This window comes from Muntiacus reevesi, chromosome 16 (genome assembly GCF_963930625.1).
Source record: "Muntiacus reevesi chromosome 16, mMunRee1.1, whole genome shotgun sequence".
Classification (NCBI taxonomy): domain Eukaryota; kingdom Metazoa; phylum Chordata; class Mammalia; order Artiodactyla; family Cervidae; genus Muntiacus; species Muntiacus reevesi.
In genome coordinates, this window is record NC_089264.1 from 40,252,825 (window position 1) to 40,273,259 (window position 20,435).

Below are 20,435 nucleotides of genomic sequence, written 5' to 3' on the forward strand. Positions count from 1 at the left end.
TCTGTTACCCGTTGTCTTGATCACCTTGAACATGTTTACTTTCTTTGAGATTCATTTTCTGTGTCCATATAATGGACAGAATAGCATCAGTTTTTAAGAATTGTTGTGAATGGGATGGTTTTTAGCAATAAATCATATCTGTTCCTTTTCGTGTGTGTCTAGACAGTATCAGGTGTCATCTTTGGTAATCCTTTGCTCTTCTCCTTGATTCTGAAAAGGCTTGAAAGCTAATGTCCTGGCTACGTATTTGTGAATCATTCTTGAGAGTCTGGCGATAAAAGCAGTTTAGAGATGCTATTGATTGTAGAAAGTAAATGTTTATTACCGCCCTCCTGACTCCTTCCCTCTTTCCCTCCCTTCCTCTTGTCTCTTCCTTTTCTCTTTGCCTCCTTTATCCTTTATTCTCATCCTCCCTCCCTTCCTCCTTTTATGTATTTCTCTCACCAGGAGCTCCTGCATTGCAGGCGGATTCTTTACCAATTGAGCTATGAGGGAAGTCCATGAAGTAACAACCCCTGGTCCAAGAAGCTCATGTACTGATGGCATCATCACACCTCTAGGAAGTCACAGTTACTTTTTTTCATATGTCTCCAGGTCTACCACATAATCTTATAGTGAAGTATTTGTATCATCTACCACTATTGGTCCTACATTCTTCACACTGATGTTTGTATGATATAATACTTCTGTGATGTAAATCCAGTGATATAATTCCCCATGGGTTCAAGGGGAATAAGATACGATCTTAGAAAGATGCGGCCATGCTAACACTCTGCAAAATGATTAGGCTAAGCCATCTTACATGAAATACATTTCTAAAATCCTAAAATGTCTCTAGTGTACTATTTTAGGGTAGAGGAATTAAAAAGTTCTGAATTTCATGTGGACTTTTGGTTTGTCCTACCAGTGTTTCTTCATATTCTCTAGCCAGTTCTTTTTGGATCTGTCTTCCCAATGATACCACATTTCTTTTTTTTTTTTTTTTAATTTATGTATTTATTTCTGGCTGTGCTGGGTCTTCACCACTGAGCGTGGGCTTCCTCCAGTTGTGGTGAGCAGGGGCTCCTGGCTTATGGTGCCCGGGCTTCTCACTGCAGTGGCTTCTCTTGTTGCAGAGCTAAGGCTCCGGAGTGCAGGCTCAGTAGTTATGGCACATGGGCTTACTCTCTCGATGGCATGTGGAATCTTCCCAGACCAGGGATCGAACCTGTGTCCCATGCATTGGCAGGCAGAGTCTTAATCACTGGACCACCAGGGAAGCCCCATTATTTCTTGAGGGCAGAAACTATGTACTGTTGATCTTTGAATCTCTATACCTGACCTGGATTCTGACACATAAGAGCTGCTCAGTCGATATTTGTTGAGTGAATAATGAACAAGCTGGACTTCTCAAACGTTTGGATCCAATGTGGAATCACAGGGCTCATTTTGTGAAGAGAAACTGATCATGTCTCCTCTGCCCTGGCCATTGCTGGTGAAGGAAGCCCCACCTCAATTCATGTCATATGCTCTCCTGTGCATGATTAAACTGCTGCTCTTCTTTTCAGGCAGACTGGAGGATTCTGTGGACAGTAATGTTGGGGAGTCCCCAAAATTTAAAGAGAGATATTTCAAGGCTCTCACTCCGAGGTTTATGAGAAGTTTTATTTTCTGAATAAGTATTGATTGCAGCTTATAAAACATTGCAAACCTATGTAATTAAAAAGAATGAGACCAGTCATTGGTGGGCAGTACATGGCTAGGTGTAAGAGAAGACAAATTCTTCAGGCTCCTGGGTTTTATAATTGTACTTGCTAGGGAAGCTTATTAAACCTTGCAGGTGCAGTGTTTCATCACAGAGTAGCGAACCTTTGAAAGATATGCATAATAAACAGAGTTTGAAATATGCTTTTATTCTAGGCCATATGGTCCTGTCTGGAGCTTCCCTGGATCTTTGGGTCAGTTCATTGTTGAAAGATGGGCTCGCAAGCACCCGCCTCTCGGAGCAGCTGTCAGAGCCCTATCAGAACGAATCTGCTTTTGCATGATTATTTATCTTATGCGGCTCTCTGAAATGAACCCAGCCCTGCTCAGGAGCCGAAATGTGCTGAGCAAAGGCTCTTCCCTGAACAGCTTGTGGCCACATCACCAAGCAGTGTCCTTCCTTGTCCTTAAAAGCAGACTAGCGAGACTTGTGCAGTAGGCCATGGCAGGCAGTCTGGGTGAGGTGTACCCGCCTGAGCTTGAACTTGATGCCAATGTGAAAACGTGCATGGTAGTGTTTTAAAGACATGTCACTGTTCTGTCTTCTCAACTCTCTGTTGCTCACTTTCCAGTATCTCTCAACTCTGTGCAATTACAGGGGTCATCAAATGCAAGCACTTGAAATGTTTTTGTAGTATTAGTGTGGTGAGGAGATGGCTAATGCTTCCTTTCTTTTCCTTTGTCATTAACAAAAGGAGATATTAACTCCTCTGAGAATGGCATTTTAAGGGGTTGTTGTTTAGTTGCTAAGTTGTATTTGACTCTTTAGCGACCCCATGGACTATAGCATGCTAGACTCCTCTGTCCATGGAGTTCTTCAGGCAAGAATACTGGAGTGACTTGCCATTTCCTCCTCCAGAGGATGCTCCTGACCCAGGGATCAAAATCGCATCTCCTGCATTGGCAGGTGGATTGTTTACAACTGAGCCCCAGGGAAGCCCTTTTAAGGGGTACTTAGTATAATTTAACTTCCCTGGTGGCTCAGACAGTAAAGCATCTGCCTACAAAGTGGGAGACCCGGGTTTGACCCCTGGGTTGGGAAGATCCCCTGGAGAAGGAAATGATAGCCCACTCCAGTACTCTTGCCTGGAAAATATCATGGACAGAGGATCCTTGTAGGCTACCATCCATGGGGTCACAAAGAGTCGGACACAACTGACCGACTTCACTTAAGTATAATTTATTCAACGCGTATTGTATAGGTATAGGAATACCAGTAACTGACAAGAGACATGTTCCTGAAGTCAAGTGATCATAGAAAAATATTTCAGCATACAAAATGCCCAATGAGTTGATCAGATTGTAAGGAGATATTTCTTCCTCTTTATTTGGACAAGTTGAATTTGGAGTTGAAATTTGTCATATTGGTCAAGAAGATACTCTTGCCCTCTTGAGAATGACCTTTTGTCTACTCTTACCTTGCAAACATTTTGTTCAGTGTTCTATATCTATTTGTAGTCATTCACTCATTTAAGTGATACTCACTGGAAGATGATCCTTCACCAGCCACTGTGCTAGGCTTTGGGAATATAAAATCTATGTGCTGCCTGCCCTCATGGAGCTCTGAGTCTGGAGTAGAAGACAGCACTGAACAAATAGTTATATCCGTGTCTTATTCATGTTATAAAAGGGAAATGAATGGTGTTGAGTGAATGCACATAGCAGAGAGATTAATGGGGTCTTTGCTCTTCTACTTCACCTCCAGGGTGAAGGTCTGCATTAGATTCCTCCTCTCAACCCCCAGTGAGAATCACTCTGCCTAAAATAGTAACTTGGATAGAGTACATACTCTACAGTATATTTTGTGGATTTAAGAAAAGATTGGCAAATTAGAATTCTAAAGCCCTGAATCCATTTTAGAGCAAAATGATACATTTTTTCTTTTGCTGTCACAGTCAGTTTTATCATTTTTTATTTGCCTATTTTTCTACCTCTAGAGCCACAGGTTTGCCTTGGAAATGAACAGAGATCATTCTGTCATTTTTGAGATTGCATCCAAGTACTGCATTTCGGACTCTTTTCTTGACTATAATGGCTACTCCATTTCTTCTAAGGGATTCCTGCCCACAGTAGTAGATAAAATGGTCATCTGAGTTAAATTCACCCATACCAGTCCATTTTAGTTCGCTGATTCCTATAATGTCCACGTTCACTCTTGCCATCTCCTGTTTGACCACTTCCAATTTGCCTTGATTCATGGACCTGACATTCCAGGTTCCTACGCAATATTGCTCTTTACAGCATCGGACTTTGCTTCTATCACCAGTCACATCCACAACTGGGTGTTATTTTTGCTTTGGCTCCATATCTTCATTCTTTCTGGAGTAATTTCTCCACTGATCTCCAGTATCAAATTGGGCACCTAGCGACCTGGGGAGTTCATCTTTCAGTATCCTATCTTTTTGCCTTTTCATACTGTTCATGGAGTTCTCAAGGCAAGAATACTGAAGTGGTTTGCCAGTCCCTTCTCCAGTGGACCACATTCTGTCAGACCTCTGCACCATGACCCATCTGTCTTGGGTGGCCCCACATGGCATGGCTTAGTTTCATTGAGTTAGACAAGGCTCTGGTCCTGTGATCAGATTGGCTAATTTTCTGTCTGCCCTCTGATGCCCTCTCTCAGGGCCTACCGTCTTCCTTGGGTTTCTCTTACCTTGAATGTGGGGTATCTTTTCATGGCTGCTCCAGGAAAACGAAGCTGCTGCTCTTACCTTGGACATGGGGTATGTCCTCTCGGCCGCTGCTCCTGAGCTGCTCAACTGCCACTTCACCTCTTTCTTGCCTTGTCAGTCAAGGTCAGCTTCTCTTGCTTACAAGTAAGAAAGAACCTGGCTGGGAGCATTTGATAAGTCTGGCTAGTCTTTGAGCTCTCAGCTCTAGTTCATTCCAAGAAACTGTTTCCATTTCCCTCTGTCCTGTTCTCCCATCCTTCCTGACTAAGATCTTTCCACTATAGCGTATTGTCAAGACTTAGGATAGTAGTTCTATGTTTAGTTTTCTGAGAAACCTCCATACTGTTTTCCACAGTGGCTGCACCATGATACATTCCCACAGACAGTGAAAGAGTGTTCCCTTTTATCCACATTCTTGCTACCATATGACCCAGCAATTCCACTCCTGGGTATATATCACAAAAATCCAAAATCACTCATTTGAAAAGATACACGCACCCCAATAGTCATAGCAACATTATTTACAATTGCCAAAGAATTACCAAAGGATGGAATAAATCTAGTGTCCATTAACTGATGAATGGATAGAGAGGAATGGATAGAGAAGATGTGGTAGATAATACACACACACACACATATACACAATGGAATACTACTTAGCCATAAGAAAGAATGAAATTTTGCCATTTACAGCAATGTGGATAGACTTGGAGGGCATTATACTAAGTGAAATAATTCAGACAGAGACAAATATTATATACTACTATTTATACGTGGAATCTAATACTGCAACAAGCCAATGAATATAACAAAAAAGAAACAAGACTCACAGATATATAGGGAACAAATTAGTGGTGAGCCGTGGTGAGGGAGGGGCAGTATAAGAGTAGGGGAGTGGGAGGTACAAACTATTGGGTGTAAGATAGGCTCCAGGATGTATTGTACAACATGGGGAATAGAGCCAATATTTTGTAACATCTGTAAATGGAAAGTAACCTTTAAAACTGTATATACAAATTTAAAAATTTTAAAAAAAGAAACTTGGAATTTTTAACAAAGCAAGCAAAGACTCAGTACAGTGTCATGGCTCCATCAGTATCCTGCCTGAGCTCCAGTCTTAACTCCCCTAGTTACTTGATATTTGAATTTTGCAAAGGTTACCAAACGTCTCTGTGCATGACTTCCCTTCTCTGTAAAATGAAGACAATGGTGATATCCATCTAACTCACAGGTTTACTGTAAAGATTAAGTGAATTAATGCATACCCGAAACCCTTACAGTGGTACCCAAGTGCTCAATAAATGTTAGCTAATATGCTGTTCTTTCCCATAGTTCCCATGTCTTTTCCTTTCATAATGCTTTTCACAGATTGTAATTAAAGGCTCACAGGGTGGTAATTTGATTAAGATATGTCTTCCATATAGGCTGTTAAGCTCTTTAAAAAGAGAGGCTGATTATTTTGTTCACACTTATGGTCCCAATTCCTAACACAATATATATTTATTGAATAAATGTGGGATGGATGTGTTGTTGCTGTTTAATCACTAAATCGGGTCTGACTCTGAGAACCCCACAGACTGCAGCCCGCTAGGCTCCTCTGTCCATGGGATTGTCCAGGCAAGAATACTGGAGTGGGTTGCCATTTCCTCCTCCACGGGATCTTCCTGACCCAGGATCGAACCCGCATCTCCTGTGGCTCCTGAATTGGCAGGTGGGTTCTTTACCACTGAGCCACTGAGGAAGCCCCAAGGATGGATGTGGATCCCTGAAGCCTAAAGTGATGCTGTTCCCACCTCCAAGTGTACTGATGCAGGGAGGCTTCAGCAACATCCGGTGTTTCTGGCAGTCTCACCCTAAAGCCCCTGTCTTCAGTGATTTATTTTTCTTGACCCACAACTGACCCTTTCCACCAGGCACAAACCCTGCCCCAGAGGCCGCACTTCCCTTGATGCCCTGCTTTCTCTGGTTCTCAGCATTGAACAGTTTTGTGCTGACTCTACATGCTCTGAAAGCTGTTTGGAGACAGATGGGAGGAAGAGAAAAAACAGATTTCATTCATTGCCTTTCCAGACTCTGAGAGAAATAACAAGAATAACAGTACCAACAAGAAGTGTATATTGAGTATTTACTATAAACTAGGCATTATACATAGAGCTTTATATTGATGTAATACCCACCACAATCCTTGGAAGAAAATGCTATAAATAATCCTCATTTTACAGAAAGGGAAAGTAAGTCCCAGAAGGAAAGCAAAGAAGGAAGGAAGAGAGAAAGGGAGGGAGTCGGACATGGAAGGCAACTTTTCTGATAGAAGACAATTTTATGTGCTGAGAACTTTGGTTCTTATAAGAATTTACGTAGTGTAGCAGAGGTAACTGTAAAAGTAATATTGATGGAGAAACTACAGGAGGTGACTTCAAATGTGTACCTATCCACCAATCAACTTTATAATTAAATAAAAATACAGCTTTATATGATACCTTTCATCTGCTTGCTGTTTACTTCCACCCCACCACCCTAATCTAATCTAAGTAATAGGAACAATGCAGATAATTAAGAAATCTTTAAGCTCATTTCTGGTTAACTGTCATTTTCCTATAAAATATTTATAAATTAGCCTTTGCTTTTCAAAGACTGTTTTTTCAGAGAGTCATAGTTTTTCTTTGAAGAGTTCCCATGTGCAGGTGCGACCTCCAGCTTCAGGATTATTTGGGCATTTTCACAGATGCTGTCCGGCCACTGGTACTCACCTGGAGTTGTCAGGGGTGGGAGGGGAGGGCTTATTATGCATTTTCTATGTTTAGATCTTCCTGATGTTGTTTTATTTTATTTTTTTTAAAGAAAGGGGAAACGGCTGGCGTGCCAGTTCTCTCAGGAACTGTATAACAGCTAAAGCTGCCCACCAATTGTAGAGCTCTTGTGCATATCCATCAGACTCTGAGAGACACATTTTCGAAGTTCGTGTGTGGGACAAATGCCAGAAAATCTGCTTTGAATTGTGGCCCGGGAAGGCTTACTCTCTCCAGTTTTGTGGGCCTTGAGAGGAATTCTCATAAGCGCTCAGCAGAATCAGGAGGGTGGTTTGGGACCAGGAACCCAGTTGGCATCTACCCCAGAGAGTCTGGTGTGTCTGTTTGCTGTGGCTGCTGAAACAAATTACTACAAACTTGGTGGCTTAAACAGCATAAATGTCTTCTCTCAGAGGTCTGGAGGCCAGAAGTCTGAAGCGAAGGTTTATCAGTAAGATCAGCAGCTTCTGGAGGTTCTGAGAGAGAATCCGTGCCATACTTCTGCATTGGCAGGCAGATGCGTTACTACCAGTGCCACCTGGGAAAGCCCTGAGTTCAAGCCGCTCTACCAGCTTCTCTACTGGTGGCTGCCTTGGCGTTCCTTGGCCTGCAGGAGATCCCTCCAGTCTCTGCCTCTCTTCACCTTGCCTTTTTCCTTGTATAACTCCTCTCTTTCTCTTTTAAGGGCACTTGTCACTGTATTTAGGACTCACCATTAGGCATGATAGAGGCTTCCCACGTGGCTCAGTGGAAGGGATTCACCTGCAAATATAGGAGAGTCAGGAGACATGGGTTCGATCCCTGAGTTGGCAAGATCTCCTGGAATAGGAAGTGGCAACCCACGTCCATATTCGTGCCTGGAAAATTCCATGGACAGAGGCGCCTGGTGGGGCACAGTTCATGGGGTTGCAGAGTCAGACATGACTGAGCATGCACAGGCACATTATGCATGATGATCTCATCTTGAGCTCCTTCATTTACATTTGCAAAGGCCCTTTTTTCCAAATAAAGACACACTTATGGGCTTTGGATGCACACATCTTTTGTATGAGCATCCAATCAGCCCATCCCACATGGTGAATTGAGATGGTTTCCCATGATCTGCTGGGATAAGGTTTGGTATGGACTAAGCAGTGGGATGAAAAGGCATCTGATGCTCCTAAGCATGCATCATCTTCCCCTCAGTCTCACAGTGGTCCTCCATGTCTGAAAGCTATGGCCCTCACATAGTTGTGTCTCTGTATAGAGCTCCTGCAGCTATGACTGTTGAGGAGAGGGGCTGATGGAGATTGTCCAATACTTATATGCCTCTAGAGAATGGCTCTGGGGTTGGGAGCTGAGTTTCAAAATTTGTAGTTGCCCATCAGAGCTTATCCTAGGTTTATGAGCCTCAAACTTGATTAAGTATAAAAATCACTCAGGGAATTTATTAAGAACAGAAATTCTCCATCCTCAACCTCTGTTAGTTTGCTAAGGGCTGCTGTAACAAAATGCTACAGACTGGGCGCCTTAAAACAACAGAAATTTGTTTTCCCACAGTTCTGGAAGCTGGAAGTCCAAAATTCAGATATCAGCAGGTTTGACTTCTCCTGAGTTCTCTGTTTGGCTTTTGGATAAGTTCTTTCTCCCCGTGTCCTCTCTGGCTTTTCCTTTGTGCTCATGCACCCCGGTGACTCTCTCTTCTTATAAGGACATCAGTCATATTGCTTGACATTTCCTGAACCACCAGGTGACTTGTGATTTTCCAGTGACCAGTTTCCTTCTGGCTCACCCTTACCCTGAAGTTTTAGTCTTTGGGGATCTTAGCTTTCTGTGTGTGAGTTCTCAAACTGCAATTCTTTGACACCTATTCTCACTCCAGAAAAGAGAAAAAGTTTCTGATTTTCTAAGATTGGAAAATTTCATCATGGAAAAGTAGCTGCCATGCCCACCAATCTCAGTTCTCACTTCCTGCTTTGTCCTGATAAGTCCCTGTGAAGCTGTCAGCTCTCCACTGTTAGGAAGACTTGTTTAAACAAATTTATCTAGCATGTTTAGTTATTTTCACTACTTTATTAGGTAGCATAGTCTTCTGTTACTTGACACATGAAAATTTAGAAGCCTATAATTTTTTCTTCTCATCCATTTTTGGGCTTTATCTCTCTTCTTTTCCCCTGTGAAGTTGCTGTCTTTTGCACTGTTGTGAACCTGTCCACTGATTCTTTTCCTGGCAGCTCGGGTCTGTGGACTAGTTTGTTTTGTAGCTTCATAGCTGTGGCACATTCATGGATGTCTTACAGAAGTCTTCGGCAATCTTGAAAACAAAGATTATCTCTTTATAAACTGTGGGGAAGTAAATCCCATTGATTCTGAGTGCCTGCTTTCTAGCCCTTTGTAACATGAGATGCACATGCATGGGCTTCCCAGGTGGCTCAGCAGGTAGAGGAACCTGCCTTGCTAATGCAGGAGACCCGGGTTCTATCCCTGCGTTGGGAAGATCTTCTGCAGAAGGAAATGGCAACCCACTCCAGTATTCTTGCCTGGGAAATCCCCTGGACAGAGGAGCCTGGTGAGCTACAGTCCATGGGGTTGCAAAGAGTTGGACACGATTTAGCGACTAAACAGCAACAGCAGCAGTTCAGTTCAGTTCAGTCTCTCAGTCATGTCCGACTCTTTTCAAACCCATGAATCGCAGCACGCCAGGCCTCCCTGTCCATTACCAACTCCCAGAGTTTACTCAAACTCATGTCCATTGAGTTGGTGATACCATCCAACCATCTCATCCTCTGTCATCCTCTTCTCCTCTTGCCTTCAATCTTTCCCAGCATCAGGGTCTTTTCCAGTGAGTTAGTTCTTCCCATCAGGTGGCCAAAGTATTGGAGTTTCGGCTTCAGTAACAGTCCTTCCAATGAATATTCAGGACTGATTTCTTTTAGGATGGACTGGTTGGATCTCCTTGCAGTTCAAGGGACTCTCAAGAGTCTTCTCCAACACCACAGTTCAAAAGCATCAATTCTTGGGCACTCAGCTTTCTTTATAGTCCAACTCTCATATCCATTCATGACTACTGGAAAAACCATAGCTTTGTCTAGATGGACCTTTGTTGGTAAAGTAATGTCTCTGCTTTTTAATATGCTGTCTAGATCGGTCATAGCTTTTCTTCCAAGGAGCAAGCGTCTTTTAATTTCATGGCTGCAATCATCATCTGCAGTAATTTTGGAGCCCCCCAAAATAAAGTCTGTCACTGTTTACACTGTTTCCCCATCTATTTGCCATGAAGTGATGGGACCAGATGCCATGATCTTAGTTTTCTGAATGTTGAGCTTAAGCCAACTTTTTCACTCTCCTCTTTCACTTTCATCAAGAGGCTCTTTAGTTCTTCTTCACTTTCTGCCATAAGAGTGATATCATCTGCACATCTGAGGTTATTGATATTTCTCCCAGCAATCTTGATTCCAACTTGTGCTTCATCCAGCCCAGCATTTCTCACAATGTACTCTGCATATAAGTTAAATTAGCAGGATGACAGCATACATCCTTGACATACTCCTTTCCTGATTTGGAACTGGTCTGTTGTTCCAGTTCTAACTGTTGCTTCCTGACCTGCAAACAGGTTTCTCAAGAGGCAGGTCAGGTGGTCTGGTATTCCCATCTCTTTTAGAATTTTCCACAGTTTGTTGTGATCCACATAGTTAAAGGCTTTGGCGTAGTCAATAAAGCAGAAATAGATGTTTTTCTGAAACTCTCTTGCTTTCTCAGTGATCCAGCAGATGTTGGCAATTTGATCTCTGGTTTCTCTGCCTTTTCTAAATTCAGCTTGCACATCTGGAAGTTCACAGTTCATGTACTGTTGAAGCCTGGCTTGGAGAATTTTGAGTATTACTTTACTAGCATGTGAGATGTGTACAATTGTGCGGTAGTTTGAGCATTCTTTGGCATTGCCTTTCTTTGGGATTAGAAAGAAAACTGACCTTTTCCAGTCCTGTGGCCACTGCTGTGTTTTCCAATTTTGCTGGCATATTGAGTGCAGCACTTTACCAGCATCATCATTTAGGATTTGAAATAGCTCAACTGGAATTCCATAACCTCCACTAGCTTTATAAGTAGGATGCTTCCTAAGGCCCACTTGACTTCAGTCCAGAATATCTGGCTCTAGGTGAGTGACCACACCATTGTGATTATCTGGGTCATGAAGATCTTTTTTGTATAGCTCTTCTGTGTATTCTTGCCACCTCTTCTTAATATCTTCTGCTTCTGTTAGGTCCCTACCATTTCTGTTCTTTATTGTGCCCATCTTTGTATGAAATGTTCCCTTGGTATCTCTAATTTTCTTGAAGAGATCTCCAGACTTTCCCCTTGTATTGTTTTCCTCCATTTCTTTGCATTGATCGCTGAGGAAGGCTTTCTTATCTCTCCTTTCTATTCTCCCTGCTCTGTACAGCAGCAGCACATAGGCATAATGACGACACCACTTAGGTCAGTAAATTGAGAAGAATCTGCACAATACCATGAAATGGTCAGCTTCTAAAATAGGTGTGTGTGTGTAGTAAAGAATTTGATTTTGGCCAGAGAGTAGATTTCCCTTTGTCCTCAGCTTCTGGGTGAAAAATCTATTGGTATATGACAGAATGTCTTTGTTGAGGATGAGGGCTAGTCACACTAGAAGACCGACTCTGGGCCTGAGTGGGGGCCTTTGGGTCACACGGTGTCGCTTGACCTGGGAATTGAGTTCATTCACATGAACAATCAGTCGATCATGCCAATATGTTGATAACACTGTTACAATGAAACCTCTGGACACTGAAGCTCAGGTGAGCCTCTGGTTGGCAATGCTGTGTGTGTTGTCACATGTGAGCACCAAGAGGGCGAGTTGTCCTGACTCCTAGGGAAAAAGACAATGAAAACTTTCTGTTTGAAGCCCATCGGTTTCTGGTCTCTGTGCCTCTTCCTTTGGCTTGTATTAATATGGATCCTTTGCTGAATAAACCATAACCTTGACTATAAGAGGTTTCTGTGAGTTCTAGAGAGTTCTTGTAGCAACTTACTGAAACTTAGCAGAGTTTTGGGAACACTTTGAACTTGAAGCTGTGTCAGCAGAGAGAGCAGTCTGGTGAAGGACTGCCTCCTCAACCTTTTCATTTTGGCCAACACTGGGCAGTGAGTGTATGTGTGCATGTGTGTGTGCGCATGCATATTATAACACTGGAGTTGTAATGAGAACAGCCGGAGGCTATAATATATTAATCAACCTTAGATATTTTTCTTCCTTGCACCTTTTTTTAATTGGAGTATAGTTATTTTACAATATTGTGTTGGTTTCTGCTGTACAATGAAGGGAATCAGCTACATGTGTACGTATATCCCTTAAGTCTCGAGCCTCCCCTACATCGCACCCATCTAGCTCATCGCAGAGCATCGAGCGGAGCTCCCTGCGCTATGCAGCAGGTTCCCATTAGCTGTCTGTTTTATACATGGCAGTGCATATACGTCAACCCCAATCTCCCAACTCATCCCCCCACGACCGGTGTCCACCCATCATTCTCTACACCTGTGTCTCTATTCCTGCCCTGCAAATAGGTCCACCTGTGCCATTTTCCTAGCTTCTATATATGTGTGTGTTAATATACGATATTTGTTTTTCTTTTTCTGACTTCCTCCGCTCTGTATGACACACTCCCCGTCCATCCACATCTCTGTCAATGACTCAACAGCATTCCAGTGCTATGAGATTAGAAATCCTTTCATCTTTATATTCAACCTGCTGACCATGACACCTTTCCTACTGGTCTTTTAGTGCAAAACCAAACTCTGGTTATTCCGGGGTGGGTGTCCTGCTCACACCCCCATGTACGTGGTACTCACCTGCAGTTCTTGTCAGTCTGTGTTTACTTGGCCTGAAACTCTGCTTAAAGAAAGAGAGTGTATTCACAGGAGTGTTATTTTTCCTGCATAGGTTTGGGACTTCATAAATCACAGTGACAAGAAATGCGAGGATGGTTTCTTTCTGTTCTTGAGAAGATTGGAACAGGAGAGGCATGCAGGTTCCAGTACGGTTTTGTAATTTTTCCCAGTGGTAGCACCATGAGAAGGATTCCAGCAGGGTGGCTCCTCAGCCCTAAGTAGGTAATTCTCTAGCTGAGCGTTCCTGCAATGAAAACGCAGCGACATCCACCAGTGTCACTTGGGCCGTTTAGTGCCTGCTGCGGAACTCCCGGCAGATAATGATGAAATTGTCAAGATTTCCTTTTTGTTCCCTTCCAAGCAGGCAGGGCATCGTTTTTATCCCCCCGTTTAGTACATGAATCAATCCTTTTGTACGTGATTGGTGGGACTGTGCATGCTTTCAGAAACTGTCTGGCTTCATACCTGGCAGACTGGCTTGTTGAACAGTAGTTCTGCAAGTGAGAAAGAAAAAGTGGTGATTTTCACATGTCCCCACATTGAATTATAAAGCAGTCAAAAAAGATTGCTATATTCTTGCCTGGTGTTTGGTTTTGGTCATTTTCATTCTTAGATATATGCCATCCAGAAATTAAATATAAGAAGAATATTTAAAAATTTGGTATTTGCAGATTGTGGTTGATAGGAGAGGAGACACATATGGCAAGGTGGACAGGTAGAAGGAAAAGGAATACCTAGTAAATGTTTTAATTCCTGTAAAGCTTGATGTGCTTGAATGGTGTATATTTCATTTTCCTACAATACTTCATTGCAAAAGAACCTGTCCAGTTTGGTTTAATTCCTGCCTTGAGGCCATTCACAGGGCACTCTCTAGGTAAAGCCCCATGCATGCCTCCATGCATAAAGGACAAGGGGTTATGCATCAGTTAACCTGTCGGAAAATTTTTGTCAAAGGAATATCTATAGTAAAAACAATTCCATTTGTCTATGGAATATCCACAGTGAAAAAAAATTCTAAGATTTGGAGATCAACAGATGTTCATGGGTAAAATACAGAAATACGACAGGAAAAATTAAAGATAGATCTTACTTTGCTGAAGTTAGAAGAGTCATTTGGGTTGAAAGCAATCCTTGGTAAAATTAAAATTTGATTTACTGTATAAATGCTCATTTTCATCTAACTTATTTAGGAAGAAATTGTGTTAGTAGTTCAATCGTGTCCAACTTGTTGCAACCCCATGGACTGTCGCCTGCCAGGCTCCTCTGTCTGTGGGATTCTCCAGGCAAGAACACTGGGAGTGGGTTGCCATTTCCTTCTCCAGACTTATTTAGGAATATGTCTATCTTATAAAGAAAACCTGCCCTTTAATTTCTGCACCATAAAACAAACATTAGTGAATCACACAGATAAGGTTTATTTGTTATTGTGTTAAGAAAAGGAAGTGCTCAATGCAAAGGTTCATATAACCTAAGAGGATGCCAATTAAAAATGAGCTTAATTCTCTGACCAAAAGGTAGAAATTAGTGTCCTTAGAAAATTCTCCACGCTTTGGTATCTTACTATGGAGTCCATGGATGGGCTCTGGTGCATCCGCACATGAAATTATATAGGATATTGTGCTTGGACCTATGTGCATTTGGAGCGGAGGTGGTCTAGTTCTTTGGTACCACTCTTGAGTTTAGACATGGGGCAGAGAGAATGCCCTAACATTTCTGTACCTTCTTAGTCTGGGATAAAAGCACGGCCAGAACCTTGTGCTGGTCATCTTCATTTTGGAAGTTCTACTTCCAGAATTTTAAAATATATGTTAATTTGGTTATAAGAACACAAAGTAAGACCTGGGGCCTCCTCAGCTATGTTATTACTTTTTTTCCAGTTTATCAGTGAACTTTCTAGATTATTTTGGAGTTGAATTTAGAAGCTAGTAGTGTTTTTACTGAGTGCAGTTCTAGGGTACTAAGGAGAACTCTGTATATGTGTGTTTCATATCTGAAAAACAGTAGGTATTGAAAAGATATGTACTGAGTAAATGGATGAATGAATAAAATGCATTTCAAAATGAGTGAATCACCAAATATTTATTTTAATTTTTAATTTTTTAAAGTTACTATATTTAAAAAAAATATTAAATTTTATTTATTTATTTATTTTTTGCTACACTGGGTCTTCATTGCTTTATCCAGGCCCTGTCCAGCTGCAGCAAGCAGGCTCGAGTGCAGGCTCAGTAATTGTAGCGCACGGGCTTATTAATCGTTGCTTCCCAGCATGCGGAATCCTCCTGTGCCAGGGATCGAACCTGCGCCCGCTGCACTGGCAGGTGGTCTCTTATCCACTGTGCTACCAGGGAAGTCCCCAAATGTTTAGAATTATGTAATTTAACTTTTTTTAGTGTCATAATTTCTTTATTCATTTATTTACACTTTTAATAAAAATTGGATCTTTTATGTACTTGGACTTGGCTGAAATTCAGAGATTAAAGAGCTCCCCCATATGATGAAGGGGAGCTGACAAATAACAAGGTGTTGTAATCTAACTTCTTAAATGAAGCCCATGCTTGTTTAAAACAGGGAATTGGAAAAGAGGATTGAAACAAAGCTTCTTCTGTTTCCCCTGTGATCTTGAGCAGGAGAAGGCTACCCACCCATACTGGTCATCAATGATTTTGTCTATGTTTCCATAAAATCTTTGAGTAATTGGTACATTTTTGTTTGTGTAATTTTAGCTATCCAACTTGACAAAGTCAATCTTCAAGTATACTGTGCCTGGTCTCTCCTGGATAACTTTGAGTGGAACCAGGGATATAGCAGCCGGTTTGGTCTCTTCCACGTTGATTTTGAAGATCCAGCAAGACCCCGAGTCCCTTACACATCAGCCAAGGAGTATGCTAAGATCATCGGAAACAATGGCCTGGAGGGACCTCCGTAGAAAGCACAGCTGGGTAATTTCACCTGGAGAAGGGCTCTCTGCCCTCGGAAACGGAATCTGCTTTGGTGATCCTGCAGACATCCTCAAGTTGCTTTGGTAACCAGCGTGTCCTACCCGCTGATCTGTGATCATGAAGTCTGAATATGTAGTGCCTGGAAATTATTTAATGATGGGTTTTACTCTATTTGTATTTGATCAAGGAGGCTTTTGAAAAAGTAGAAAACTACTGCAATGGATTTTTGTATTGAGAAATCAGATGGACTTGGTAGCTTCAATTTAAATCCTTAGATTTTTTTTTTTTCTAGAAAAATGCAAAATTTATAAACAGGGTGTGCTCAAGATTTGCAGCTCTAAGAACAGATCGCTTAATTTAAGAAGGCTTGTTTATGAATCTATTTTTTTTGTTTACATCAACTATTGTTTGCCTTAGCAGGTCCACTGTCCTAACTTTCTCCTATTTAATCTAGTATGGATATCAAAATTAAAAGTTAGTCACATTATCAGAGAACTTCAGGAGAGAGTTCTGCAGAGCTGAAAAGAAAAAGAACTGGTAGAGTATCTGAAATTATATTTGAATATTTGGAAAACTTATGAATAGACTTGATAGAACTGATGAAGCATTTTAAAAAATTAATAAAGGGCACATTAAAAAAGTCACATTATATCTTCATACATTCTATTCACCAAGGGAGTTAATTAATAACCTACTTAATAAAATTGATTGATTCATGTGTTTGGCACATAGCTATGCATGAGCAAGTACATGTCTCTCTTGCCTGATAAACTTTTGGAAAATAATAAATTAATAACACAAACCAGAATGTGAATAGCAAAAGAAGTATTTGAGCATTGTTATTTAACAGCAATTGGATTTCTACACTATTAGTTAGTTAGTTCAGTCACTCAGTCGTGTCCGACTCTGCGACGCCATGGACTGCAGCATGCTAGGCTTCCCTGTCCATCACCAACTCCCTGAGCTTGCTTAAACTCATGTCCAGCAAGTCGTTGATGCCATCCAACCATCTCATCCTCTGTTGTCCTCTTCCCCTCCTGCCTTCAGTCTTTCTCAGGATCAGGGCCTTTCCCAATGAGTCAGTTCTTCACATCAGGTGGCCAAAGTATTGGAGTTTCAGCTTCAGCATCAGTCCTTCCAATGAATATTCAGGACTGATTTCCTTTAGGATGGACTGGTTTAATCTCTTTTCAGTCCAAAGTACTCTCAAGAGTCTTCTCCAACACCATAGTTCAAAAGCATCAATTCTTCGGCGCTCATCTTTCTTTATAGTCCCAACTCTCACATCCATACATGACCACTGGAAAAACCATAGCTTTGACTAGATGGACCTTTTTTGGTAAAGTAACGTCTCTGCTTTTTAATATGCTGTCTAGGTTGGTCATAGCTTTTCTTCCAAGGAGCAAGCGTCTTTTAATTTCATGGCTGCGATCACTATCTGCAGTGATTTTGGAGCCCAAAAAATAAAGTCCGTCACAGTTTCCATTGTTCCCCATATGTTTGCCATGAAGTGATGGGACAGTATGCCATGATCTTAGTTTTTTGAATGTTGAGTTTTAAGCCAACTTTTTCACTCTCCTCTTTCACTTTCATCAAGAGGCTCTTTAGTTCCTCTTAGCTTTCTGCCATAAGGGTGGTGTCATCTGTATATGAGGTTATTGATATTTCTCCCAGCAATCTTGATTCCAGCTTGTGCTTCATCCAGCCTGGCATTTTGCATGATGTACTCTGAATATAAGTTAAATAAGCAGGGTGACAGTGTACAGCCTTGATGTACTCCTTTCCCAATTTGGAACCAGTCTGTTGTTCCATGTCTGGTTCTAACTGTTGCTTTTTGACCTACATACAGATTTCTCAGGAGGCAGGTAAGGTGATCTGGTATTCCTATCTCTTTCAGAATTTTCCACAGTTTGTTGTGACCTACACGGTCAAAGGCTTTGTAAAAACAAAAGAATGAACAGGGTATAGTCTCTACTTTTGGGTATTTTTAAAAATTAAGGATCCATTAGAACATTGATGACAACCAGGAAATAAGTATGAGTTAACTGACTGACATGAACAGAAGCAAAGGAGGGTATAGCTTGTATCTTGGTGTTTGAAATGTTTAATATGTATGTGAGGGTGGTTGGACTTGGATATTTTACTGAGCTTCCTCAGTAAAGCCTGAAGGAGATGAAGGGCTCTCTCTGGACTTCATGGCTTCACTCCAGTGAATCTTTTACATATGTACAGTTTGTGCCTTCACATACATATTCAAGTAATACTTACTAAACATTCATGTATCAGGCTTGAAGTGGTGAGATAAGTATTATCATCCCATTTTGCAGACTGAGAAACTGAGGCCACACCAATGGTCATCTTCCTTAAGCCACTTCAGTGTTTGCTGGCCCTGGCTCTTCCCTGACATCAAATCTGTTTCTGTCTAGCACAGTCTAGATCAGTTTAGTTCAGTTCAGTCACTCAGTCATGTCCAACTCTTTGTGACCCCACGCCAGGCCTCCCTGTCCATCACCAACTCCCAGAGTTTACTCAAACTCATGTCCATTGAGCCAGTGATGCCATCCAACCATCTCATCCTCTGTCGTCCCCTTCTCCTCTCGCCTTCAATCTTTCCCAGCATCGGGGTCTTTTCAGATGAGTCAGTTCTTTACATCAGGTGGCCATCAGTCTAGATCAGGGTGTCATAGAAGTCGTCTCTGCATTTTTTTTTTAAAGTAAAAAAGAAACAAATGTATGGAGTTACTTTATGCAGGAGGAAATGGGGAAGTTGGTTTTCTGTACTCTCCTTCTGCTTTCTTGAGGAAATGGCAGATATTTTGTGATTCTCCTAAGGCTTCAGGCCTGAGCAGACGTCCTGTCATTTTTAAAAAACACTATGGTCACTGCTGTATTTACAATGTGTAACCAACAAGGACCTACTACTGTATACCACATGGAACTCTGCTCCACCTTATGTGGTGGCCTGGATGTACGGGAGGGTTTGGGGGAGAATGGATGCATGTGTATGTGTGGCTGAGTCCCTTTGCTGTTCATCTGAAACTACCACAACGTTGTTAAGTGGCTATACTCCAGTACAAAATAAAAAGTTAATAACAACAAAACACTGTGGTCAATTTCTGGACAGTTTTCATGTTCATAATCAGGAAATTATTTGTATCAAAGTACATTCTCTCAGCAACTTTTGTCAGAGTGAGAAAGAAATGGTCGTAGTAGTTCAATAAATGTGGATGCGCTAGGGAAAATTATATTAAGATTAAAATGGTGTACATAGGAAATTCTATTACATCTTTGCCACTGGTTTGTTATTTTTATTGTTCAGTGAGACATAATCTCACAATTTGTGTTCATTTAGACAGCAGGTTTCCAAATCTTATTTCATTCCTCTCCTATCCAGCCTGTCTTTTTCATTTTTACCATGTATCTTGTTTACAATGTATGTGCCTTTCCTTATATTATCTTGCAAGATAACTGAGCTTTCCTTTTAATTAGGACGTTGCTTTGAATATTACTTATCCTACAGGACATATTTATAAGTTTTACAACAATACAAATGAGCATTGTATTTTCGTTGCCAAAACCAGAAAATTGTTACTCGCGCTGTGATAAAATGATCTGTCACTTTTGGTCTGCCCGGTGAAACAAACAATCTAGCAGCAATGGCCATGCAACCTGGCAGTGTGCTGGCCTCCACAGACTTCTGCTGTATTTGAAAGGCCAGCTCTTTGTCCCAGAGATGGATCAACCAAAGTGTTTCCCTCATTAGCCCTGTAAATAAAAATTAAAATAGGCTAAAGAGAGGGGGGAAAAAAATCCACCAGCACAAACCCTAACAGCCTTGGTAGTATTTTAATTAATGTTATTTTTAAATTGCTTGTATTGGCATTTGGGAACAAAATTGATTGGCTTTTGCCTGTCAGAGAAACAGAACTTGGATTCTTTAGACGGAAAAACAGGAGTTGTTAATTATACTTAAAAATCCATAGATCCTGGACTTCAGATGTCTTGAAGGTCATCTGAGGCTTGTAAAGCACATGTTTTATGTCTGTTTTATCTAAGGAGAAACTTGAATATCACAATGATGGATTGGATTCACTTGTATTTCTCTTTACCCTCCTTCTTTGATTTTTTTTTTAAAAAGAGATTGTGAACACATTATTAGCATCCTGGGGATCACTTTTAGAGTTTTTTTTGATAGTTTTAATTTTAGGGTAATTCATTTCTGAGTTCCTAAAAACATGCCGAAAGTGATAGTATTCCCTTTTCATTTTGTTACGTGGGGCTGGTTTTAAAATTCCTGTGAACACCAGGAAATGTACGCTTAAGTCCTTTATTGAATGAACAGTACAAGTTCTCATTAAGAAACCCATAAACTAAGACACTTGCAACCTTGGTATTTGGCAGCAGAGTGCCAG

General features: G+C 41.3%; 1 protein-coding gene across 1 annotated transcript in view; it reads left to right on the forward strand.

Moving 5' to 3' along the window:
- The window catches only part of LOC136147905 (cytosolic beta-glucosidase), a 124,919-nt gene extending 105,807 nt beyond the window's left edge, over positions 1 to 19,112 (forward strand). The window contains exon 5 of the mRNA XM_065907248.1: positions 15,808 to 19,112. Coding sequence (XP_065763320.1) covers positions 15,808 to 16,010 — 203 coding nt within the window. The 3' untranslated portion in view covers positions 16,011 to 19,112. The remainder of the gene's footprint in view (positions 1 to 15,807) is intronic.
- Positions 19,113 to 20,435: the final 1,323 nt, after the last annotated feature.